Source organism: Festucalex cinctus, chromosome 14 (genome assembly GCF_051991245.1).
Source record: "Festucalex cinctus isolate MCC-2025b chromosome 14, RoL_Fcin_1.0, whole genome shotgun sequence".
Lineage (NCBI taxonomy): Eukaryota > Metazoa > Chordata > Actinopteri > Syngnathiformes > Syngnathidae > Festucalex > Festucalex cinctus.
In genome coordinates, this window is record NC_135424.1 from 6,232,312 (window position 1) to 6,258,188 (window position 25,877).

Genomic DNA, 25,877 nt, shown 5'->3' on the forward strand with positions numbered 1-25,877 from the left:
TAGTGGTTAGCATTTAGCAAGTCTAAAAATTCTCTATCTATCTATCTATCTATCTATCTATCTATCTATCTATCTATCTATCCATCCATCCAATCGTTCGTGTGACATCTGTGCTCGATTAGTTTCTCTCCCTCCAAACCAGTCTTCAGTCTTGGGAGCATTAGTGCGCATGCGTGGAAACCGCTTTCACTCATCTTGTCTGACAGGTGAGTCAACATGAATGTTTATACCGCTGCCAATGTATTAACTTGGTATGGAAATTGGCGACCCACAACGCGCATATAAAGCGTTTAATTCCGACAGACGTGTGGAAAAGCAGCAAACCAATTCTTGTCTTATTTAGTGACTCAAATGCTAACGTCGACAAGAGCTAGCTGCTAACAGCGGCAAGTTTAAAGCCGAGGTTTCATTCAGCGTTTTAACTGCTTCGCTACACTGGTAGCTTGAAATTGTTTTGTGCGCGCGATTATCCACAAAGACTATTATTATCCATAAATTTGTAGTACGTGCTACTGGTTTGCCCTTGTGCCCTCCTCAAATACAGTATACAGTACTGCTATTTTAGACACCATCTTATTATTAAAAAAAAAAAAAAAAAAATCTCAACTGCTAACGAAAACATATATTATGGAATGTTTGTTCATGTTTCCAAAATACACAATTGAGCCTTGAAGTGTAATTTCAGGATGAACCTAAAATGTACTACAACCTTTACAGGGCCTGGTTTAAAATGTTTGCATGCACATGTCCAACTGTTGAATGTTTTAGTACATTATGTACATAGACTGGCCAGAGCCCAAGGGGCACACAGCTGTGCGCACGCAGTCAATCACCGATATTCCTAATCTCAATTTGTCTCAATGTGTTTGTTTATACACGAGTGTATAAAGCAGGATAGGGAAGCCGTAAACTTTCAATCGCAAAGTTAATTTCCAGTTGTGCTGTGATTCATTCATGATATTTTTTTTGTTTTTTTTTAATTTTATTTTTTTAATATAACAAGATGAAACTTTTGCTGAAGTTTATTTTTCTTTTGTGGAGGTTTTTTTATTTTTTATTTTTTTGTAATACCCCCGTTGGCCATGTTGCCCACTCCTAATACACACATGCAAGCTAATGAATAAGTAGAGTTGCGTAAATACTTTCAATGCTCACTGTGCTTATCTAGTAATAATTTTTACAACTTTGTCTGTGTGGGCGCAGCGTGACCGGTGGCACAATTACACAACCTAAATTCTTCCGTGTTGCACTCTGAGGGCACATTATCAGTTGTTCAAGTACTCCTTGTCCTTTCCAAATCAGCGACATTTTGACGCCTCCAGTACATTTTGGGATTTGTCTTGGAAAGAGCTGATCCACAGCAGTCAATGGAGACAAGTTAGTATGCCGTAGTTTAAATATTTATCTTGATTTTTTTTTAATTTTTTTTTCCCCCTCAGGCTCTCAGCGACTATCATTTTAGTGTCATTGTGATTTCAGAGCAAGAGAAAGCGTTACTTAACCGTGGGAAGTTATAAAAGAGGGCTGGCTGGTATATCTCTTTCATAATCAGGAGTTATGGGTTCTTATCTGTTTGACGATCTGTGGTGTTTTCATCATCTGGATAGTCCGGCTTCATACTGTATTCCAAAAAAAGTCAATTGGGTTGGTTCCAGCTCACCTTTTTTGGACAACCACTAGAAAATGGATAGACTTTATGAAAGACTCTTACAAAATGGCTGTCTCCTATATCAGTGATTCTCAAAGCAGTGTGCTGTGATAGAAAATGTATTTCCTACAAATGTGTCTTCATTCAGTCTTCTATGCCCTGAACAATCAGGTCCATACAATGTAAGTATCTTGGTCATTACAATAATTTGCATGGTTGCCTGTGTATTAAGAAGCGTTTGGCATGCAGAGTCATTGAAGGCGTCATGTTTTGCATAAAGCCTGTACATTTTTCTTCCAGCACGTGCAGTGAAGCTCACAGCGACAATGCTGGCAGCTTTGAGGCGAATTCTTCCCCCTCCTTTCTATTGCCGCATGGCGTTCCCTTCGTGCGTCGCTTACTATGAACGAAACCTGGTTGCTCACTTTCATGGAAGTAGATCCAAAGCCAGTCCTGAGCCAGCCAAACACGCTCCAGGCAAGGATTCACATCGTTAATTCGTTGAGTGATGACATACCAAAACTCGCAGTTTGTTGCGGAACTGGTGTGACTGTTCCGGCTTGTTACTACCCGCGCCCACACTGAGCAGGATTTTGTTTTTTAAGTTCAGCTTTAATTTATTTTTCGAGTGTTTTTTTTGTTTTTGTTTTTGTTTTTTTATAAGTTAAATTTTAGTAACTTTTTATTAGTTGTAGTGTTTTATTATTATTTTTTATTTAATTAATTGGCATATTTGTGGAGCGCAAGATAAAAAATAAAATAAAAAAAGGTACAACACAATTTGACCTTCCTTCTTCCGAATGACCGTAGCGTATTACCAAAATGAATCCATTTAAAATTAGCAGCAAAAGATTGTATGTGAAATTAATTGACAAAGATGTGACCTAAGGTCATTTTCGTTATAATTATAGTTTTAGACTTATAAATAAATATAAAATGTAGTTTCAGTGTTGTGTGTGTGTGTGTGTGTGTTTTTTAAACACTCGCTCGTTTTCGTCAACTGAAATAACCTTGGCGCTGAGTTGTGTAACTGAATAATGACAAACTGAAAATATCAATTTTAGTGGCACCTCCAATGGAGAACACAATCACCCTTTCTCCGCCTAGTATATCATAAAACTGAAATGGCCCAAAAGTTGGAGTTCAAAATTAAACATTTCAAAATATTTCTCTAGTTCAGACCATCCTAATGCATGATGTCACGCATTAGTGTACTTAGCTTTTGCTTTTTTTGGTGTGTGATAATAATGTGACTGTGGTTATCATGGCAACCATTAACAGTCTATTAAACCAACTTTCAAGGCTTAATTAAGTAATTGCAGAAATACTGAAAATACCACAAGGTCCCAGTATTGCTCTGCTCTCTGAATTGTCTTGAAAAGGTGTTGTTTTTGTATTTGAGTCTTTGTCCTGATCAATAGTGTATTAGCAACCTCATTTTTTTTTCTTTCCTCCACTACATTTGAGTGGTGGCGAATTTATGAAAATTGCCCTTTACACCTCATTTTAACTGTGTAGCCAGTGAAGGTCATAAGACATGCTGATTTGATGTCACTGTGCGAAGAATCGATTGTAAAAATAAATAAATAAACTTCATTGTGCTAATCTGTCAAACATTCTATTTCTGTTGTGCTGCAGATTTGGGGTCAGTGTCTAACGTAGACCTGTTGGGGATGGGCATGTGGTCTCTGGGATTGGGGGCCGTTGGGGCCGCCCTTGCTGGCATCTTCCTGGTCAACTCCAGTCTGACTCTCCCCAAAGTAGGCAAGGCCTCGCTGGAATATCTCGCTGATGCTGACCTGCTCTCCACCACTGATGGTACAATACGAATCCTTGACTCCTTAACCAACCTTCTTTTATACAGACGAGTGTTAGAGACACACTTAAAGGGATTCAAATGTATAATTGCAACAAAATATGTGATGATTTTACAAGAAAGTTATAATCTAAAGAAAATTGTCATTACAGTAGTTGTTGTATGTGTAATGCAAATAAAATCACATGCTTCTTATAATCAGACCAACAAGTTGTTGTATACAAATTTATTATTATATATATTTTTAATTCAATTTATTTCCTTAACAAAGGGCTGTTTGCTGCTTTAGCCTCTACTGCAGTAGTGATTGAATGTGGTTAAATTTCACACTTGATAGGCAGACACTCCAGAGAGATCCAACAATTTGTTTACAACCTATTTAAAAAGTCAATTTTCCATAATGTGTCTAAGGCTTTGTGCCCTTTGTTACTAAAAACAATTGTCTTGTCTGCAGATGGCAAGCTCATCAAAGCAAAGAGTCTATGGGAAAAGAACGGCGCTGTCATCATGGCCGTGCGGCGGCCCGGGTGATTTTTGTGCAGGGAGGTGAGGTCACATGTTCTGTTTCAATGTTCTGAGAAGTCAAGTCACAAATATAACACGGCACAATGAATTGTTTCCTTGCAGGAGGCTTCCGAGCTGTCCTCTCTGAAGCCCCAGCTGGAAGAGCTCGGGGTCCCTCTGGTGGCCTTGGTGAAGGAAAGCGTGGGCACAGAGATCCAGGACTTCAGACCGCACTTTGCCGGGGACGTTTACATCGACCAAAAGGTCAGCTGTACTTTCAAAACTCACACAAGTTACAATAGGGAAGTAATAAGATGCCACCTAGTGCTAAAAGCAAGCTAACAAAACGCAGAAGAATTGAAATGCAATTTAGAGGAGATTTGCACTACTCACAAAAGCGTAAAATTAGTTCACTTGTAAAGGTTATAATGCATTTTAGGTTCATCCTGAAATTTCATACAAAACACATTCACTCATTCAGCCCAGTTAAAATGGAATTTTTAAAATAGAGAGCCGTGGCTTTACTCACGCGTTTATGTGCAACCTACTGACGCCCACTCGCCCAACACCTTGCAGAAGCACTTCTACGGGGCAAAAATGGGCGCTATGGGGCTGCTGCGCTTCGACGTGTTGCAGAACTTCATACGGGCCTGGAGGTCCGGCTACCAGGGCAACATGTTGGGCGAGGGCTTCATCCTGGGGGGCGTCTTTGTCATTGGCGCGGGTGAACAGGTAGCGTACAGAAAACACACAGGGGAGTATGGAAAGACATTTGAGCATTTATTCCATATTCTTTATCCAACTTAAGGTCTATGTACTAATAATACTTTGAACTAGTAAACAAAAGTCTCACTAGTACCATTTTTGGTGTACTTGTAAGGCAAAACTGTCGACTAGTTGAAGTCTAAAGTGCGTCACAAGTAGCATGCATTTGTCAACTATAGAGCCCTCACCTGACCTTGATATCCATCTTAATCGAATAAACGCTCAAACGGCTTTCCTTAGTGTGAGACAAACCACTGTGTAAACTCCACAATTGTGGCCTACAGGGGGTCCTACTGGAACACCGCGAGAAGGAGTTTGGCAACAAAGTGGATGTGGCGGATGTTCTCCAAGCCACCAAGAAAATTGTACCTAGAAAATAAATCAATTAGAGCACCGAGTATAAAATAGTGAATCTAGAAAGTAATTATTCAACATACACTACGGCCAAGTATGGACGCCTAGGCCAGTTTAGCAAGACACCTCGATTGCCAGACAAAACACAATCAAACAAACTGTGAAATGTACAACTGACTAAATTGGTAAACGTTACCTCTAAAGACACTTTAAAGCTAGACGGGTATGGAAACGGGGTGAGATGAGCACTGGATTATTATGTGATTTGAATTTTGTTCATGAACTTTTTAGTGGCACACATTTGTCCCCCATGCCAACACCACCAGCTGGCCTCGGTCATGACCGACGTGTGTGCGCTTTTGTGGGAGTGCGTGTAACAATGACGGCTTGTCTCCGTAAATTCAGTAATGAGAGGAGCAAGTTTGATGATCAAACACGTCCGATTTCCTCAGACACCGCCAATGTTGTCATTCTGAGGCCTTCTGGAGTGCGGCGGCAGGAGACAATTGCGTGCACTTGTACATGTGAAGAAAAGCAATAAATAGATAACTACAGTACAGCACTCATTGACTAGTTTGATTTTGTTTAACTGCAGCTACCAACAGTAATAACATCCAATACCAAAGATAATAGTCACTTTTGGAATTAATACCTTTCTTCTGTGGTTGTAGTTTCCAGGGGTGTAAAACTGCATTGCATCATACTGAGAGCAGTTCCTAATATTTTCTCTCTTGTAGAATAAGGTATCAGAATTTTTGTAAAGGAATTTTTGACTGACTAAAGTGTCCAAAATAGTGGTGCCGTGATTTACAATACACAGATTACCATTAATCAGTTTTAGCCCCACACATACATTTGTTTCCATTATTTGTTCAAATATCTGCTAGTTTTGTTAGCCCATCTATAGTGTTTTGCGTTGTGCATTAGCATTAAGCTAGCCGGCTTTTGGACCCACTCAAGCACTTTTGTAATGGCCTATAGATGCCGCGAGCACGATTTAACAAGTCTATATGGACTGTCAATGAAGCTATTTATAGTGGTCATGACTTTTGCCTTAGCTTAGCACAAAACTGAAGAATGTTCCTCAAAAGAATTTGCAAGTGATGAACCTCAAAGACATTTGTGGTTCACTGTACTTTTTTTTTTTTTTCCTGTCTAATCAGATGTTTGGTTATGAAAGAAACAATTTATCTGAATCCACAGTTGTCTGGCAGTGGTTCCAGCACTGTAGTTACTGTTTTAAAAAAAAACTAAAATAAAATAGGTAACTAGTATCATATATCCCTAAATTAAATGGTTAAGCCCAGCAATCAGTCAAAAAAATTAAAAGTGCTTTTCATATCAAATGGAGACATAATCGGATGTCAGTCACATCTTTTATTGTCGTAATGAATAAAATAGATGTCAAGAAATGATTAAATGTGTATGTGTATATATATGCCAACATAAAAAAAAATAGGGAGTGCACCTTGCCAGTGCTAACAGCATGACATGACTAAAACATTCATGGAGTGTAACATGGATTGTCATAACTTTTGTGCCTTCAGTCCACATCTGAAATCGTGCCATTACAACGTGATTGACTTGAGACGTGACTCGAAAGCATCAAAAACACACAATAATGAGATGTAACGAAGCTCTTTCAAATAGACGTGTTTCTTTATTCATAGTGACATGGTGCAAAACCACCTCAAATAAAGCTTGCGGCAAAAACATTCCTCTTTACCTTGTAAAACTAGTGGTGTCAAAATCCAGTCCTCGAGGGCCTGTTTCCTGCATGTTTTAAAGGTTTCCCCATGTTCAACACAGCTGATTCATATTTAAGCTCATCAGCAAGCTCTGCAGGAGCCTGATGATTATCCTGATCATTGGGACCAGGTGCGTTGGAGTAGAGAAACCTCGAAAACAATGCAGGACTCAAGCCCTCGAAGACCGGATCTTGACACGTGTTGTAAACTGCGTCCACCTTTTGGATACTTTTGTAACAGCACCATGCATCAGTACTGCGCTGAGTAACAGCTGCTAGTGTTGCTCTAAAGGGAGACAACTAAAATCAGCAGTTCATAACGGAACACACTTAGCAAGTACAATCTTCAGTATTTGAACTTTGCAGCATGGTACTTCCATGTTGGTTCTGAACAGCAACATGATTCCTTGACAGGAGCGACAAATGCTCGCATTGGTTGAAATGAAAATGATGATTTCCTGTTAGGTGAGGTATTATGAGATTAATTATACACAAAAGGCTAGAGGATGTTGGAATGAAACCATTCAGGAATACAACAGTAGAAACCATTTATTACATGGTGGGAAATTCACTAAATTCACAAACCAGAAAGAGATACGTACTAGAAATAGGACTCTGTAACCCTGAATCAAGAAGAGCTGCTTGTTGCTCACCAGGTGGTGCATTCAGGGACACAGGCATAACCTGGCTTGCAAGAAAGAAAAAAAAAAAATCCCTCTGTGACACGTGTGGCCTGAGGCCTGAATGTTTTCTAGGTTTCTCTATGCCAACGCACCTGATTCAATAATGGGGATAATTAGCAGCGCTTGCTGATGAGCTTAAATATGAATCAGCTGTGTTGAACATGGGAAACCTCGAAAACATGCAGGACTCAGTCCCTCGAGGACCAGACTTTGACACCACTGCCTATGATATACATTTAGATAGTTTCCAGTACATCCAACAGAACTGTATTTCTGCAAATATATTTAAGAACTGTAATGGGGGAGATTTTTGGACTAAGACAATACTACCAGTACATGTATTTTACAGATTGCTACATGAAAGTGTAATTTGACATCATAGTGATGGTGGCCCCACTCAATATAAGATCATTAATACTGTGTTACCCTAATCCTTTTAAAATTAAAAATTGAGTGCTGCCATTTTGGTTGGCAACAGAGCAGTTCACTCGAATGATGGTTTATGAACTGAGCTAATTAGTTACTTTTTTTCCCCGTCCATGGGCAAAATTCAGGCATCTTTGATTTCCATTTTATTTTATTAGAGGTGTGGCCACTATTTGAGGAAATACAGTGCAGTATGTAGAGCGACATAAACTGTTTAAATATAAACCCTGTTAAAGCCAACATAGTGAAAACACCACAAACGCCAAAACCAACTTTCCCCTCAAGTACTCATAACTACTTTAAACGGGCAGCACTCATATTAACTGTTTACATTATAACATTTACATTAATAGAGTTTTATAATAATGTCAACACGTTCCACACCTACATACGGTACATCATATGTCCGACACAAAAAAACAACGGCTTCCCCCTTTCAAGTATGTTTAGAATTTAAAAATAAAACGACAAGAGGAAACATTGTCCTGCAAAAGGTCAGCTTGTTTCATGACTGCTTGCTCATTTGAATCATGGCAGTGCGTGGTCGGGTTACAATGACAACTTTAGGTCCACGTGCCACCCGCAGACTCGCTTTAATCGCGGAAACTGTCTTAAGCGTAGGAGGATGTTCTAATCCACCGTGGAACAGGAGCATGTAGTTTTGACTACATAAGTGCGCGTATACTCAGTAGCTCATTACATTGTGGCTTAAGTACATGTAAAGCAAGCGTGATGAATATTTTTGCAGCATTACACAGATTGACTAAACGCATAAAATCTAAATTTTCAGAAGGTTAATTCCTTAATTTGGTTTGGATCTAATTTCTTTGGTGAAATTTGTTTGTGTATGCTATAACCATCCAAATTACACAGTCAGGAAGTATTTCATTCTGTGTAGTAAATCTACTGTTATTTGCTGCCTCGAAAGCTTTATAATTGCCTATAGATTCCACAGCCCTGCCCTAATTTAAAAAAAAAAGAAAAAAAGTTACAAACTAAAATCTGGAATATTTCCACTCTGAATTTCACTCTTTGAATCCAACTATTAAAATTGCATTCAATGTTCCACTATTGCGATTTATTATGAGTATTTCTGGTTTTATTAATGACTGTCTGGCTGGATCAAATGTGCTCTTAACTGGATGTAGCTTGCCCACCCCTAACCTAAAGGAAAGGTGCACCAATTTAATAAGAAGGCAGACACCACCACCAGGGGTTGACCTATTGAAATTAATCAATAATAGTACCAGTGTAGCAGTACAATAGGACAGTGATGTTACATTCACGTTCATGACTAAATACAGAAGTAACAGATTTACACACAACAATCTTTCCTCAGTGTGCTTTAACTTGGGAGCAGTTCCAAAAACAATGCATAAATAAAATTGCTTGTGTACCCATATTTGTGTGCGTGCCGTGCACGTGAAGGTCCTACAGGCCCTTGTTGAAGTAGACCACGGTGGTGGCCGGGTTGCTCTGTCGTATCCTGTCCTGAAGCTCCGCCTCCAGCCTGCTCACTTTCATGGAGCTGCAAGCATGAAAAGCCGGAGAGGGCGTGGAACAAAACCACATTGTTTACTTTAACTGGGTGTAGTTGGAGTGTTGCGCGTTTGCGGTGTGATGCGGTTGTGGGCTTTCAGTGCAGTTAAGCTAGTTATTTAGGGTGTATTCAGACCAGAAAAGTCGTTTAGTCCGCTTGTTTGGTCCGGACCAAAAGCAGACTTTATTTTTTTTTGTTTGATGCGGTTCATATTCACGCTGTGCTTTTTGCAAGTGGACTATATTGCGTAATCACGTCGACCCACGTGACGATCCATGCTCCCATTGGACAAAAATGACGAGGGCTGTACGCGTACGAAACCCGGAAATTGCGGAAAACGTGAAATTCCGACGCTGCATATTTGTTGCGTTATTAGATGAAAGATATATGCGAGCGTCAAGGGCAGCTCATTCAACGGAGGTTCCGCCACGCTGTTTCTAATTTTGGAACGCGTTGTCGATTGTGTGCCGTAAACGGAGAAGCAGTTGCGCTCCTCTTACCCCGCCCCCACCACAACACGCTGACAGCAGCGTGGCTAAACAGAATACGGATGATTATGAATGAATTTAGCATAATAGTTACCACCGGGCAAAATTTCCCCCCCGCGATACTTGACGACGATGGCTTGTTAAGCCCCAAAAAGGCGCATATGTCCAGCAGTTGGAGCGGATCAGCCGTGGTTTGCATTCAGACCGCAAAGTGAACCACGCCGAGTGCGTTTGGAAGCGGACCGAGACCACCTCAAAAAGTGGGTCTCGGTCCGCTTGGTTGGTCTGCACCAGGATTCGCTTGTGTGTATTCAAACCTGCACAAAAGGTCCGGACCAGTGTGGGAAACGAACTCTGGTCCGTTTAAAGCGTACCAAACAGTGCAGGTCTGAAGACACCCTTAATTATCGTTCAATCAATCATTCATTTAAAACACAATAAAGGATACAGCTAACCAAAAAATGCAGAGCGTGATGCGTTAGCATGCGTTGCCTGGCCGATGCACTTCATTACTACACAAAAGGATACAAATTCATTATCTTAAGGAGCGAAATTCAATTGTTTTTTAAAAAAAAGAGAGAGAAATTTAAAAGATGTTTGTGGGTGTGCATGTGATTTGTGTGTTTTTGTTTTGGGGCATATTTTGTATGCGTTACCTTTTCTGTGGGAACAGGGCGCAGCACAGAGGGGTAGCAAACACCAGACTGTCAATCAAAGAGAGGGCGGGGTTATTTTCAGACCCTTCAAGCCCAAAACCTTGGAGCGCAACCTTACATCCTACCGCCAACTTACCACAAGCCCACAAGCCCCACCTGGATTGGAGCGTTGAGAACAGGAAAGCGCTGCAGGGAAGCAACAACATGTTTCGGTCGGAATGTGGAAGAACTTCAGCTCAATGCCAATGGGACGCTACATGAGACAGAAGAATGTTTACCTTCATGAAGGCTCGCTTCTCCAGCGCGTTCATTATCACGGGAGGAATGGCTGAACGGGTGCGGAGAGAGAGAAAAACTTAACATTAAAACGCGATGTCATCCACCAAGTATGACCAGCATGAGAGAAATTTCACGTTGCTTGTTTACCCATAGCTGGCACCGCCATGCCGATCCTGGACACCACCACTTGCATGATGGCCTGTTGGGCCGCAGCGGCAGACTCTCCTAACCTGTTTCCATTCTCGTCCGTCACGGGAATGCCGTACTTCAACTCCCTGAGGAGGGGTGGACACAAACAGAAGCCGAGTCAAGTTGAGTTGAGCAGAGTTGTGGTGGAGGAGATCTCACCTCTGTCTCATGAAGGGAATGTTGATACAATTGGCGGCGGCAACGGCAGCGAACGGCACGAAGCGGCTGGCGATGGGCGGGAGACGCTAAGGGAGGCACGGACACACTTAAAACCAACGCAAAATTGCTGATCCACTAAACAAATAGTCGCTTTGATGGGACATTACCGTGGCGAGAGACTTGAGGCCCAGGGCGGTGATAACGGCACCGGTAGTGGCACTCGCGTAGGCCGCACCGAGCTGACTGAAAGTGCAAAGGTCAGTTTGTTTTTCATTCAGGCATCAGGGAGGGAAGGCGTGGACAAACTTCATTTGTTATGGAATTTAAAAGGAAAAGATCAATGGGAAAGTGAGAAGTGGTCCATACTTGAGAGTGATGGGAGCGTCTCCACTGCGGTTGGTGTAGTTGACCACCGCGTTGAAGGACTGGTTAACCCACTGCCAGAACACCACTGCTGGTGTGGTCCTGTGAACATGTGACAAATGGTTTATAATGTGCTCCATTGTCATCCAAGTGATCATGTGAGCAAAATAAAATGAAGCATTTGACACATTAAAATTGGGTCAACATTCTGCACATGACGCACAAGTTGAGACATGACCCCCCCCCCCGAGGATTTCCTCTCTCAACTGGGATGAAAGCTCTAGTTCAGTCAATGTGATGCTCTCTCAGTACATTGAATGAAATGAAATGTACGGTCATTCAGCATCACGGCTGCCTGGCTAACACACAGAGTAGACACAGAGATGGCGGTACCTGTAGAAGGTGAGCATGCAGCCAGTGATGGACATGTTCATGGGCACCTGAGCAGACATTCGGCCGATCACGAACATCTTCTCGCCAGTGTCGGGGTGGAAGGCCGAGTCGTACACATACTTGGCCCGCCACAGCTGGTCCTCCGTCAGGCCGGGCGCCACCACCCCGGCCCTGGAGAAGAAAATAAATAATGGCCACTTAAATTTTTCTTTTTGTCATGTTTTTCTTACATTTATATATCATTTATTTGTAATGTAATTTATTTTATTTCAATTACTGTACATAAAAAATGATTCATTTAATTTTAAGTGTAATTTTAAAATACATGTATTTAAAAATAATTCAAAATTAGATTAACGTAACTGCATTTGAATTTCTTTTATATTTTATTTTATTTTAAATTGTGTGTATTTTAAATTAAATCTAAATTATAATTTCTTTGACTATTTCATATACATTTTACATTATAATTTCCATTTATTTTACATTTCAAATTATTAGTAAATGTATTTTAATTTTAATAACTTAAATTTTAATTTGATAAATGCATTTTTATTTTTAGATTTTTGTTAGTTGTATTTAACATTGTTTAATGTAATTTATAATTTAATTTGTTTTTATTTAACTTAATTTTAATTCAACCAGTTTTATTCGCTGGAAAAAATAATTACAGTATTGGTAAATTCAGTTTATTTTTTTGTATTTTTTTGCATTACAACTGCAGGACCCGCAATGGAACTTGGTGCAACATGAAACATGGCCTGGCTGCTCAGTACAACAATACAAATATTAATTTGATATTGTCAAGTGAAGATATTAACTGTTAGAATTTTATATATAACGTCACTAGTAGTCAAGTAGTGAACATTTGTGATGCTAAAATGTACTGGCGTCTTCCTTCATCTGTTCTGCTATCCTGCTTCCAAAGCAAGGCGAGCCTTCTACCTGTAGTTCTCCACAATCACCCGGGCCTCCTCCAGCTCCTCGGAAGACAGCAGGACGTTTCTGGGGTCTGTGACCATGAAGAAGTGCATGGCACGGCCCATGAATGTTCCTTGGTCCCATCGTGGCTCTTTGATGTTGATGTTGAGGGGCAGATCTCCGGACATCTTGGGTACCCTTGCATTAAAACAATGACATTAGTTCATCAATCATACAGTGGAACATCTGAAGGCGATGCTGGTTGACTTGCAAGGCTTTATAATTTAACATTTTTCTCAATGGGAACTAATGGTTAAGTTCTAGACGAACAAACATTTTTTTCTCCCTTATTTATGGACAACCGGTATGCACAACAGATGACATGGTGCATTCAAGGGCAGCCAAACATGTTATGATAATGGCAATTTTGATTAGGTAACATGTTATGACGTAAATAACTGACTGAACTGTAAATTACATTTATTACGGTTATGTTAAAATGAAAAGATCTGTGGCGATCCCTGGCGCGTGACTGTGAGCCGTCAATCAAACTGAGCCAATCCAGTGCAGCACATCGTTGAGCATTCGAGCTTCATCCAATTTAAAAAGGTGACATGTTTTCTGATACATAAATTCTGGGATGGACTAAAACGGCCATGACCCGTCGAATGAGACATTGCGGTGGCAAAATAAACAGCTTCTTCCCCAAATTTCACCATTTCGGCGCCCGCCCTCATGGTTAGCGAGTCATTCGGGATGTTAAGTCGGCTTGGCTAGCGGAGAGCAGCTAACTCTCCAGTGCGAGTCGCGGGGGAAAGCATCGCGGGAAGGTTTAAACCACGCAGTCGTCGCGTAATGATGCGAAATCAAGAATATTCAAATAGACAAGAATGCGCATTAAATCCAGACGTTACCTGTTCAGGTTGAATTTGAAGACGATTGACCTCTCAATATCACTTCAACCGGCTGAGAGAGAGATGTGAAGTTCAAGTGACATTTGCAGTGTAGGGAATTAGGCGTTTCCTGGAAGTTGACGGTTCAGCAACTGCGAAATACACACAAAAAGAGACAAGTGGAAGAGTTAACTTACTTATAAGTTCATAATATAGCCAGCGTCAAGTTCTCTAAAGGCCAAATTAAACTTCGCGGGAGTATATTTTGTAATATTGCGATGTATTTAAATGCAGCACAGACGACGACGTATTCAGGGTGGAGTTAGTCGACCGGAGGCCTATCAGCGGGGATACGTAGGTTAGCAACTCGACACTTGATTGGTCAGACAAACACCCCTCTCCCTTATTGGTGTTTTTGCTTTTTATAGTGACGCGAAAAGAAAACAATGCTATCGTCATTTTAGTGTATTTATAATGTAGCATTTCGTATACTTATATGACCTGGCGGTGTTTTCATTTGTTGTTGTTTTTCGAGATCCATGATGGTTCAAATAGTGGTTAAGTGGAACGCATTTTTGTGACATACACTTTTTGGCCACTAGATGGTGATGTTTCGCAATATATGGTCACGACGCAACCCTCCACTGTCAACAAGAGTTAGTAGTAGCAACTGTTTTCAACTTTGCAATCCTGTTGCAGCATTGTACGGACATGTCAAGTATGTCATATTTACACTTGAAACTATCCTGAAGAGGCATTTCAACTGGGAATGGATGAGTCATGTCTCAAGCACTTGAAATATTGTACAGTACTGACGTATTTGTAATCAAATCTGTCCCACCACTGGCAAGTAGTCATTGAATAAATACGATGGACTTTTACCGTCAAGAAGACCCCCAGGACACAGGATCTTCCTAGGATGGCTTGCCACATCAGACACCCTTGTTAATTAAACATGACTCGAGGGGAAAGCACCATGCATTTCTGCTTGGACTTCACAAGCAGAACGAGAGTGGCACAGTGAGCCTAAAAAGTGGACTTAACTCCAAAAAGTCTGGATGACTGAGAGAAGACTTGTGGCACTTGCATCATGGCTCACTCCCGGAGGGAGATGACAAAAGGGGGCGGACACCTCCACGTCCACAACGGGGGGTCCCATAGTTACATGCTTAAGAGGCAACAAGGACACAGACGGAGGTCATCCTCACCTATGGGACGAGTCATCCTCATCAATTCTCCTGTACAGGGTGAGTCAAGGCAAAACAAGCTAGTTGACATCCGTGCACTACCATTTGGTGTGTTGTTTTCTTTTTCAGGAGGAGATGACAGTGAAGATATCCATACGGTGACAGTGGACAAGACTGTGGATGGACGTCTTGGTTTCAGCATAAGAGGTGGATCTGAACATGGACTGGGTGTTTTTGTTAGTAAAGTGGATGACCACAGCTCAGCAGGTCAGCAAGAAACGCTCCGAAAATGTCATTCATTTCATTCTGTACTTATTTACCGGCTTCCCCAACTAGCTCAGGCCGGCCTGGCCGTTGGGGACAAACTTGTGGAGGTGAACGGCGTGAGTCTCGAAAGCATCACCATGAGCAGCGCCGTCAAGGTCCTGACCGGAAACAGCCGCCTGAGGATGGTGGTGAGGCGCGTGGGCAAGATCCCCGGCATACGCTACTCCAAGGAGAAGACCACGTGGCGAGTGGACACGTTAACTTCTACCATATCCTCCTCCTTGGTGTTATATTGCAGTAGTGGCTGGATTACTGCTTTCACCTTTCGGTCATTTGATGATCTTGATAGTGACTGGTTTGGGGATCAGCAGCCAAAAGACGAGAGAAGACTCAAGTGACACCACAGCGCCCTCTGCTGGCTGTCTTGGGGCACTTGCTCCACTTGCCTCTAATGCAAAATGGCACCTGGTGTTTCACATATGTTTGTATTTTGTGTACTAGGGTGGACCTGATTCACAGGAGGATGGTGGTAGAGGAGGGCGGACACGCACCATCAGAGGCCAGCTCGGACAGCGCCCTCCGCAGGATAGTGCATCTCTTCACCACGTCTGACGATTACTGCCTGGGCTTCAACATCCGAGGAGGACGAGAGTTTGGACTGGGAATTTACGTCTCCAAGTAGTAATGATAATAAATAAATAAAATAAATAAATAAAGCTCCACAAATTAATTTTGTCTCTCCATGTCCATGTCCATTGGTCAGGTTGGACCCAGGCGGGCTGGCGGAGCAGCACGGCATCAAAATGGGGGATCAGATCATGGCAGCCAATGGGGTCAGCTTTGATGACATCACACACAGCGACGCCGTGGAGGTCCTGAAGAGCCACACGCACGTCATGTTAACCATCAGGGTGAGTGAGAACTTTCAATGTCACTGACTGTACAATCAATGACAGTGTGCGTACTGCGTAGTTTGACCTGTGATGGAGGGTTGTCTTTGTTGGGACACAATAACCACAAAAGTGTGTTCAAGATCTGCCGTTCTCATTTTGTGCTGCTCACATCTCAGGTTGCGCATTGTCAAGTGCGTCCCTTTCATTATTGATAGGTGGTCTGGGATCAGGTTCCAATTGGCCTATGATGTGCTGCTGTGCAGCCAATTTTATAGAACCGATTCACCACTCATAATAACTCAGTGCGGACACTCGTGTCGAATTTGCTGGCAACAAAAGTGAGTACACTCCTACGTGAAAAATCTCAATTACATTAACCCTTGAAAATATTGGTGATGATTTGGCATGAAGCGAACGCTACATCTAAATTGTAAAGAAAAACAAAAGCCTAAATGTTTTTGCAAAAGTGTTCACACCCTCTTAAATGTGGGTGTGGTCAGAATGAATCACATTCAAAGTGACGTTTTTATTTCTTGCTGAACTCAGGTTTGTGCTTGAAATGATTGATTCATCTTGAGCTCATTGTTTATATCACAAAGTGCTGCCGGTTTGAGCAGAGGTGTGTAGACTTTTTATACACATCATTCTTTTTTGTGCTGTTACAGGAAGCTGGAAGATATCCTGCATATAAGGAGATGGTGGCAGAGTACGGCTGGCTGGACAAATGTATGTCAAATTTTTACACATCATATATTGTCAAATATGAATAATGAAGATGCTCCATAATATTGGGATATATTATCATTCATTCATTATCCATACCGCTTATCCTCACTAGGGTCTGTGTGAAGGTTCTTGGGGTGGGGGGGTGGGGGGGTTGAATGGTTGTCTGGAAAAAAAACAAGCCAAGCTGACATCTGGTTCTCTTGGAGTTGATTGTGAAAATTCAGAGTTATATTACATACTCCAAAAATAAAGAAATACATGAAGATCATTCTTAGTTCATGTCCTGTCTGAGAGGCTTAAAGGATTAATAGGACAAGAGGTCAGACTGCTCCTGATCCCCCACAAAGCATACTGAGTCAGGACATTTGGAAAATTAAACTTTGCTGCTTTTGTTTTTTTGTGTGTTTGTTCAAATATGGGATAACAACGTGCTTTGTAACGATGGAAAGTCTGCCATCTTAATGCTAACACATAATTGGCTAATGGAAATTAGCATAGATATTTCGGTAGTTGTAAAACTTTTGTAGTTCAGTAAGCTGCAGTCATATTTTTCGCAAATGATAAAGAATATATACCTGTGAACATTGACTTTAAGTCAGTGATGCCGATGCTATTCGTTAGCCCATCTATGGTGTTTTGTATTGTTTGCTAGCATTATGCTAAACAGACTTGTTCACTCTAAAGATAATAAGAGGTCGTCAAATGTTCCATGTTACAGTTTCAAATGGGTCAGCGTTGGCATCGGGTTCTTCCCAAGGCTCCGACTCGCACTCGTCTGCATCGTCCGGCACCCCCGTGAGCTCCCTCGGTGGTCTCTCCCAGCTCCTCTTCGGCTCCGACATGGTGGACGTCTCCACCGAGGGCTCACGCGACACGGCGGACATGGCCACACAGATGGAGGCATCCGCCACACACGGCCGCACGGTCGGTGCCACGTTGCTCCTCAAGGACACGGTGATACGGGGGAAGGGAGAGGTGGGCGGGGCCGGGAGAGGACGGCACCAAGGTCCCAAGACCAAGGTCCTCATGGCCCTCAGTAGGCCTCGTAAGCCAATCAGTCGCTCCCAGAGTCACATCACCGTCTCAGGTGATTTACATTTTAGTATATGCTACTTTTTGATGTACACTAATAGGTTAAAAAAAAAAAAACTACTACTTAGTACTCCGGCATGTCAATCAGTATGCATTATAAATACTATGGAAAATAAATACTACTACTAGGGAAATTATGTAACAGTAAGTAAAAATAATCATTGTTTTTAAATGATATGAAAATTAAAAAAAAATATATATATATTAAAAGTAGTTAATTGCAGAAGATTAATAACACATTATTATGCTTATTATACTTTCAAAATAGTATACACATTTTAGAAATATATAAAAAAAATATACATATATATAAAAAACACTTCATTTGTAATGTACTGTATTCCAAATATTTTAATACATTTAAAAAAAATAACATTTTTCGAAATTACATTTTCAAACAATTACATTTTTTTTCTCCATTAAATATAAAACACAATTTAATAACTTAAATATGTATTTTTTAAGATGTCTAAGCTGTTAAAATACATTTTTTTTTATTTTATTTAAAACAGCCAGATACTGTCTTTCAATAATTCAATTTCCATCAATTTCAATTATATGAATGGAAAATTGAGGTGCTAATATTTAAAGAAAAAAAAGCGAATTTTCTATATTTCATTTATGATATATCATCCATTTAAAGACATCAAAATTGTCCTTCAAATCCACCTCATTTTCACAATCATCATTTACTGCAGTCAAAGATGGATATACCTTCAACTTCATTTGCATAAACAAACTGTTCCATAAAACATAATTTTTTTGAAAGTGTTCCATCCAAGCTTGTTGACTTGTTGGCCTTCCCTCCTCATTTGTCAATGCGGAGCGTGAGCCACTTGGATGATTGGATTTGTTACGTTGCGCTCTCCATATGGATGGCCTGCTTGCGCAAAGATACATGCAATTTATCAGCGTTGCAACATTACTTATACACGCATGCAGCAGATTTATTGTGCACTACAGAAGAAGCGACATCACGCCAGTTTCAAAGTACGTGTTCGCTGGTCCATTATTAAAAAAAAAAAAAAAAAAAAAAGTTTGCATAAGTTTTCTTTTTAATGTTTTCAAAATATTAAAAAAAAAGTATTTCAAAATGTTAGTCACATTCAAATTATATTGTCCAATTAAAAATCGATTATTGACAAAAATATCATTAGAAATCATTTAAAAACTTAGTGTGAAAAATATAAATTTAACAAATGAAAATTTTAAAATAAAATTTTAGTAATATATAAATTAACAAATGTAAAATTATGCATTTCAAAAGTATATAAAAATAGTTCTAATCAAATATTTAAACATTTTAATAAAAATAAAAAAAACTTTAAAAATTGTAAACATTTTTACTTGCAACAAAAGTGAAAAAGGATTCCCGACAGAACATATTGTGACATCATTGAAAAATAACATTTATCAGCATGTATAGTTCAAATATCAAAAATGTTTGAAATACAAAATTTATCTTGTAAAAGTAAACAAATAGTGAAAACAGATGATTCTGATGAAATACTATATTTTACAATATTTATTTTCAAAAGTATTAAATACTATTGTCCAAAATTTTTAATATTACCTCAAATTTTTAATACAATCTGAAAATATTTTTAGAAATTAAAAACAATTGTGCCCTAGTCTGCAAATGTCATGAATCGATATGTATGTTGGTAATAGTAACAATTGTGCTTCAACGTGATAAATGTTGTTTATGGATTGTTCTTTCAGAGGAGCAGCAGCAGAAGAAGAAAGTGGAAAAGAAGACGCACAGCTCAGAAGACAAGCAAGCCAAGCTGCAGCGCTCCAAAACTTTTCTCAGCCTTTTTTTCAAGAAAGATCGCAAAGAGAGGAGCCCGGCCGAAGGTCAGATCACGTAACGTGACGTCACAGATTCGACTTAGCCACAAATAATCACACTTGGTTCAAAACCGTAATAAGTAGACTATATATGGACAAAAGTATTTGGACACTATGTAATACAGGAAGTGAAAAAGAAATGGAAATGAAAAGTTCAAAAGTTTTGTATGGGTCTGGTTCCAACTATGTCTTCCACCTTTGCTTTTAGACAAGGGTCGTGATGGGATGACCTCCCCCAGAGAGTCCCATGAGGGCCTGAAAGGGGAGCAGTCGCCCTTGCAGCACGTCGAGGACGTGTCCAACAAGCTGCTGAGCAAGGACGAGGCGGCCGCTGTCATCAGGCATTGTCAGCGGGTCAGTCTCCAGCTTCCATGGGTTATGTATTTAAAATAAATACATATTTCATTCTCCTGCAGTTTTTGTCCGAGAAGATTCTGGAAGATTTAGTGCGCCCCCTTTTGGCCATCTTGGACCGGCCAGAGAAGATTCTGCTTCTCCGAGAAATAAGGTCTCACGCAAACGAGACGCACGTATGTTCATACGTTCATATTGCCTAACATTTGTATTAATATATCATTTTAATATTTTTGCATCCAGGATGCTGATTCCTCCTAGTGAGTTGGGCCGTTTTGACAGCATGGTGATGCCTTTTGAAGTGCACGCCTACAATCTGCTCAAGAGTCCAGCTGGTGAGAAATACACTCGGTAGACTTAACTAGATTAAAAACAGCAAAGATTGGTTGATATTTATTGTTGGGATATTTTTTCCATTTTTACAGTATACACTTAAATAAATTCAGTGTTTCATTGTTTTGAAAAACTTCAACATGCAACTTTTTTCTTGGTTGTTTTTGTCTTAGTGCGTTCTCCAGTTGGACGCTCCCCTCGCAGCGGAACCCCTCGACGCCAGCTTGTAACTCCCGTCCCAGGTATGCGCATGCAAACAGGTTTCCATGGTGACGCCACACATGACTTCTGTTAGCGTGGTCAGTCAAGGACAAATTTTCAGTGCGTGGCAGCAGCTTACAAACAGCTTGAACAATTTATTTATTTTTTCTACCACAGTTAAAACAACAACAATAACAAAAAAAAAAGAAAAAAAAAATATATATATATATATATATATATATATATATTTATTCAGTATATATTTAAAAATGTATTTTGGACTGGTCTGTGTCATTTTCAGACTTCCATGGCGGCTTCCTTCTCCAGCCGGCACTGAGGGGCTCTCACATGATTGACAGCATGGAGGGACTGACTTTGTCTCCATCACAGGTGTTCCGCCCCCTGCTGGACATACCTGTGGACACACCTGTGGACACTTTCACCTCCTCTTCCTGCTCCTCCTCCTCGTCCTGGTCCTCCAACAACCTTGGAGGAGGTGAGCGAGGAAGGTCACCCGTGAGGAGGACGAGGAGGAGGGAGGCCAGTCCAGACTCCACTTTGAGGAGTCACTCGCAGGACTTCGCTGAAGTTGGTGTTCCGTCGCCGCGACGGACCAGGACCCCCCTGAAGGATGTTTTTGAGAGGCCCCCCGCAGTCACGCTTAACGGACACTCGCAGATGGCGCAAGACTACCACGTCTCCACGGTGACCATCTCCAAAGACAAACAGTCACTGGGTGAGTACAAAGTCAGATGTCAAGACGTCATTTTCAAGCAAATATACGGACTCCGGAGGATATAAAAAGTCTCCACACCCCTATTCAAATGCTCGGTTGTGTGTGGCTTCTGCTTTCTAATGCGATGAGGGAAAAAAATGTCAGGAGAGGCCTACGAGAACAGCTGAACGTTATCTTGGGTTAATGAGAGGCCACATCCCTATTTTTAATTAGTAATTGTAACTAGCTAACTGACTGTAACCAAGTAATTGTCACTAAATAACAAAAGCAAAAAGTAAGCAAAAAAATTTCAGAAAAAAAAAAAAAATCCTATTAGAACATCTGAAATTTTTACAGTAGTGGTATTTATACTATAAATATAGTATAGTAGTAAAATTCCACTACTAGTTCAAAACCTAGTGTTGCATGTGTATGTTGCAGGTATTAGTGTGTCTGGAGGGATCGAGTCAAGAATTCAGCCTGTCATCAAAATTGAGCACATCTTCCCTGGAGGAGCCGCTTCAATGAATCCTGGTCTCAAGGTAAGCACTAGGTGCAGCTTCACTTGCACTACTACTTCCGTTTAGCAAGACATTTGCACATTTAGTCAACGTTTCACTGGAAGTGCTGAATGTACTTGTACGCTTTTACTTGAAAAGATAGTACTTGTAAACAACTAGTGATTCACTAGTAGCAAGCAGATACTAGTGAAGTTTTGCCTAACTACTAGGATAATTGAGCCCTAGTTGTTCTACTAGTGCACAGAAATGCGATACAGTAGTGGAAGGCAACAGTGGATAAAGTGTTCCAGTCAAACTGCTGGTGCACCCTGGTCATTCTACAAATGCACTGCCTTACACGTGAGAACAAAGAGTATGCTAGTACACTTACCTGAAACTGGAAATTCCATATAACAATTCTGTGCACTAGTAGAAAACTAAGGTGAATAAAGATGACTTGACTTGAAGAATCACTACATGTTGTTAGTGAGACCAAATTGTGCACTAATTGACATATGTACACTATTAGTAATGCTACTAGTGAATATCTAGTTAACTGGAATTTTATCATGTCACAAGTAGCAAACATTTATCAACTAGTGCACATTTATGCCTCACGTGAAATGTGACTTTTCGTACTTCGTGCACTTCAATTAACTTACCAATGAGGACGAAGAGCGTACTAGTACATGAACAATTCAGTGCACTGAAACAGCGTGCTATGCCACTGCTATTACTAGTCCAAGTACCACTACTACTACTACAAGTACTACTTACTATCCTCATCCTGTTTTCCCAACCTAATCATGCTGAATGCACTAACTGAGCATAAAGCGAACGGGGGTCAGATTAGGTTGTCATCTATTTAATTCAAATAAATTACTTTTTTTTTTTAATGCACTTTTTAATCCCCTCTTTGCGTAAATGGATCCAAATCTTTTGATGCTGCCACGAGGGCCTGTCGCAATAAACAAAAGAGAGAATAAAATGAAAATAAATGCGTTTGCTGTCTAAAATATGTTTTCTTGACAAATGAAGGAAAGGGAAACAGAGCTGATTGGTGGGTAACAATGGTCGTGTGTGTGTGTTTAACCTTCACCACACAGGTGCATCCTCGGCCTTAAAAAAAAAAAAAAAAAAAAAATCCCAGGAAGTCGCTGTCAACACACTGCTCACATCCTGCAGGAAAGTGTGTGTATGTGCATGCACTCATTTTATATTGACGTGAAGGGAGTGTTGAGCCCAGTTGCGTCTGACATAAATCTGCTTTACTGTTACAATGTGCAATATCATTGTCTATGAAAAATTGTACAAAAAAAAGGGAACTGCGTTTACACCAGAGGTTTGATTCTTTTGAGTATATTAAACATTTTTATTTGAAGCCAATGTAACATTAGCACCTCAATGACGTTTTGCTTTGTTAGCATTAAGCTAAGTGGACCTTCCTGAAGCAAATGGTATGTTTTGGATTTTAAAAAAAATGATGAAGCTTGTATCATGAAGATGCACGTTTCTGTGTTCACAGGCCGGCTACGAATTGCTGCGCGTGGATGGTGAGAGTTTGCAGGGTGTCACTCATCAGCACGCTGTCGACGCCATTCGCCGCTCGTTCGGCAACAAGGCCAACGACTCCATGATACTGGTGGTCAAGGTCCCCAAGGAGATGCCCCGCCCACCAGCCTGAGGGAATCTGCTAACAACTTTACCAATACGCACTCATTATACAATTTATTTATTTAATTATCATTATTAAATGCCAGAAAAAGTGACTGTCATTTGAGAAAGTTAACATGTGGCGAGCAGTCTGCCAGAAAAGAAGATAATCCCAGGCTGCTCCATGCGATTTATGGCCAGATTAAATCTGATGTATTATGTCAAAAGCCAAGGTTTTTGGACATGATTGCAAAATGGCTGCTCAGCATTTCGGCACTGGATTTCTGTCTGGCACAAGTGCTGCCTGCTCTGGAGCAATCTGCCACTTTGGAGCTTTAACTACACATCAGGAGGAAGAGCAGGATTGGGGAGCAGGATTGGGGGAAGGGTGGTGGTGGTGGTTGGGGACATCAGGGAGGCCATGACACAGTTTCAAGTCAGAAAGCAAGACTGGGGAGTATGTGAATACGCACTGGAGTGCCTCGTGAGCAGCGTAGCAACATTCCCCAGCAAGAAGGGATTGGGTGCCCCGGTAGCCATTCGTAGTATCCACACTTACTAAGTACGTCATTTTCAAATTGCACATCTGATTCTTCAATAAACAATCACCATTAATTGTGCCTCATTCAAGTGACTTGTTTTGTTTTACTATACATGGTCATTTAAACAAAAAAAACAACAACAAAAAACGCCTTACTAGCCTTACTATACTATATTAGGTTGTTTAAAAAATATGCCTTACTATACATGGTCATTTAAAAAAATAAAAAATAAAAAAAATAAAAGAAAAACAGCCTTACTATACTATATTAGGTTGTTTAAAAAATATGCCTTACTATACATGGTCATTTAAAAAAAAAAAAATAAATAAATAAAAAATAGCCTTACTATACTTGATCGTTTAAATAAATATGCCTTCCTATACATGGTCGTTAAAAAAAAAAGAAAAAAAAGAAAAGAAAAAATAAAACGCCTTACTATACTATACTAGGTTGTTTAAAAAATATGCCTTACTATACATGGTCATTTAAAAAAATAATAATAAAACAAAAAAACGCCTTACTATACTATATTAGGTTGTTTAAAAATATGCCTTACTATACATGGTCATTTAAAAAAACAAAACAAAAAAAAACAAAAAACGGACGCCTTACTATACTATATTAGGTTGTTTAAAAAATATGCCTTACTATACATGGTCATTTAAAAAATAAAAAAATAAAAATAGTATAGTAAGGCGTCTGTGTTTTTTTTTATATTAGTTTGTTTAAAAAAATATGCCTTACTATACATGGTCATTTAAAAAAATAAAAAATAAAAAAAATAAAAGAAAAACAGCCTTACTATACTATATTAGGTTGTTTAAAAAATATGCCTTACTATACATGGTCATTTAAAAAAAAAAAATAAAATAGCCTTACTATACTTGATCGTTTAAAAAAATATGCCTTACTATACATGGTCGTTTAAAAAAAATAAAAATAAATAAATAAATAAAAAGAAAAAAGAAAACGCCTTACTATACTATACTAGGTTGTTTAAAAAATATGCCTTACTATACATGGTCATTTAAAAAAATAATAATAAAACAAAAAAAACGCCTTACTATACTATATTAGGTTGTTTAAAAATATGCCTTACTATACATGGTCATTTAAAAAACAAAACAAAAACAAAAAAACGGACGCCTTACTATACTATATTAGGTTGTTTAAAAAATATGCCTTACTATACATGGTCATTTAAAAAAAAACAAAAAAAAAAAACAGACGCCTTACTATACTATATTAGGCTGTTTAAAAAAATATGCCTTACTATACATGGTCATTAAAAAAAAAAAAAAACTTACTATAGTCTACTAGGTTGTTTAAACAATGTCTTACTATACATGGTTGCCAAAAAAACAACAACAAAAAACAAAAAAAAAATAAACGCCTTACTTTATACTTTAAAAAAAATCGTTTAAAAAATATGCCTTACTATACATGGACATTTAAAAAAATAAATAAAAAATAGCCTTACTATACTTGATCATTTAAAAAAATAAATAAATAAATAACACCTTACTATACTATATTAGGTTGTTTTAAAAATATGCCTTACTATACATGGTCATTTAAAAAAAAATAATAAAAAATAAATAAACGCCTTACTATACTATATTAGGTTGTTTAAAAAATATGTCTTACGATACATGGTCATTATAAAAAAATAAATAAAATAAACGCCTTACTATACTATATTAGGTTGTTTAAAAAATATGCCTTACTATACATGGTCA

General features: G+C 39.5%; 3 protein-coding genes across 10 annotated transcripts; 2 read left to right on the forward strand and 1 right to left on the reverse strand.

The window, feature by feature from the left end:
• Nucleotides 1-79: 79 nt before the first annotated feature.
• Nucleotides 80-5,649, forward strand: LOC144001519 (peroxiredoxin-like 2A). Of its 6 annotated transcripts, none has more exons than XM_077495889.1 (7): nucleotides 153-206; nucleotides 1,949-2,125; nucleotides 3,287-3,466; nucleotides 3,919-4,010; nucleotides 4,092-4,232; nucleotides 4,545-4,700; nucleotides 5,018-5,649. In XM_077495889.1, the coding sequence occupies exons 1-7, from the start codon at nucleotides 170-172 to the stop codon at nucleotides 5,111-5,113; spliced, it is 879 nt and encodes a 292-aa protein (XP_077352015.1). In that variant the 5' UTR covers nucleotides 153-169; the 3' UTR covers nucleotides 5,114-5,649. The 6 variants fall into 6 exon arrangements, with proteins under 6 accessions (XP_077352019.1, XP_077352015.1, XP_077352016.1 ...); XM_077495890.1 differs by lacking the exon at nucleotides 153-206 and adding an exon at nucleotides 783-1,377; XM_077495892.1 differs by lacking the exon at nucleotides 153-206 and adding an exon at nucleotides 1,420-1,830.
• A 1,075-nt stretch (nucleotides 5,650-6,724) lies between these two features.
• On the reverse strand, nucleotides 6,725-14,149 carry sfxn3 (sideroflexin 3). Its single transcript, XM_077495888.1, has 11 exons — nucleotides 13,846-14,149; nucleotides 12,956-13,129; nucleotides 12,011-12,181; nucleotides 11,621-11,719; nucleotides 11,422-11,497; nucleotides 11,255-11,340; nucleotides 11,054-11,181; nucleotides 10,906-10,955; nucleotides 10,764-10,813; nucleotides 10,628-10,675; nucleotides 6,725-9,471 (listed from the first exon to the last, which is right to left on the reverse strand). Exons 2-11 carry the CDS (start codon nucleotides 13,117-13,119, stop codon nucleotides 9,375-9,377), a joined length of 969 nt encoding a protein of 322 aa, XP_077352014.1. The 5' UTR covers nucleotides 13,120-13,129; nucleotides 13,846-14,149; the 3' UTR covers nucleotides 6,725-9,374.
• On the forward strand, nucleotides 12,471-24,221 carry LOC144001513 (PDZ domain-containing protein 7-like). 3 transcript variants are annotated; one of them, XM_077495876.1, is made up of 15 exons: nucleotides 12,473-15,071; nucleotides 15,141-15,278; nucleotides 15,348-15,522; nucleotides 15,780-15,956; nucleotides 16,042-16,189; nucleotides 16,837-16,897; nucleotides 17,616-17,984; nucleotides 19,712-19,846; nucleotides 20,049-20,194; nucleotides 20,257-20,348; nucleotides 20,438-20,529; nucleotides 20,701-20,769; nucleotides 21,030-21,464; nucleotides 21,885-21,985; nucleotides 23,469-24,221. In XM_077495876.1, exons 1-15 carry the CDS (start codon nucleotides 14,915-14,917, stop codon nucleotides 23,625-23,627), a joined length of 2,454 nt encoding a protein of 817 aa, XP_077352002.1. In that variant the 5' UTR covers nucleotides 12,473-14,914; the 3' UTR covers nucleotides 23,628-24,221. The 3 variants fall into 3 exon arrangements, with proteins under 3 accessions (XP_077352001.1, XP_077352002.1, XP_077352000.1); XM_077495875.1 differs by having other exon boundaries at nucleotides 12,471-15,278; nucleotides 20,272-20,348; XM_077495874.1 differs by having other exon boundaries at nucleotides 12,473-15,278.
• Nucleotides 24,222-25,877: the final 1,656 nt, after the last annotated feature.

Bases quoted from the DNA above. Each gene is read 5' to 3' on its own strand.
- sfxn3 (XM_077495888.1), bottom strand. From the start codon at position 13,119: ATGTCCGGAGATCTGCCCCTCAACATCAACATCAAAGAGCCACGATGG. The intron at 11,720-12,010 runs GTACCGCCATCT...ACATGTTCACAG, and splicing joins TGCATGCTCACCTTCTACAG to GACCACACCAGCAGTGGTGT. The intron at 10,814-10,905 runs GTAAACATTCTT...GCTTCCCTGCAG, and splicing joins AGAAGCGAGCCTTCATGAAG to CGCTTTCCTGTTCTCAACGC.
- LOC144001513 (XM_077495874.1), top strand. From the start codon at position 14,915: ATGGCTCACTCCCGGAGGGAGATGACAAAAGGGGGCGGACACCTCCAC. The intron at 15,523-15,779 runs GCGAGTGGACAC...TTTGTGTACTAG, and splicing joins TCCAAGGAGAAGACCACGTG to GGTGGACCTGATTCACAGGA. The intron at 16,190-16,836 runs GTGAGTGAGAAC...GTGCTGTTACAG, and splicing joins ACGTCATGTTAACCATCAGG to GAAGCTGGAAGATATCCTGC.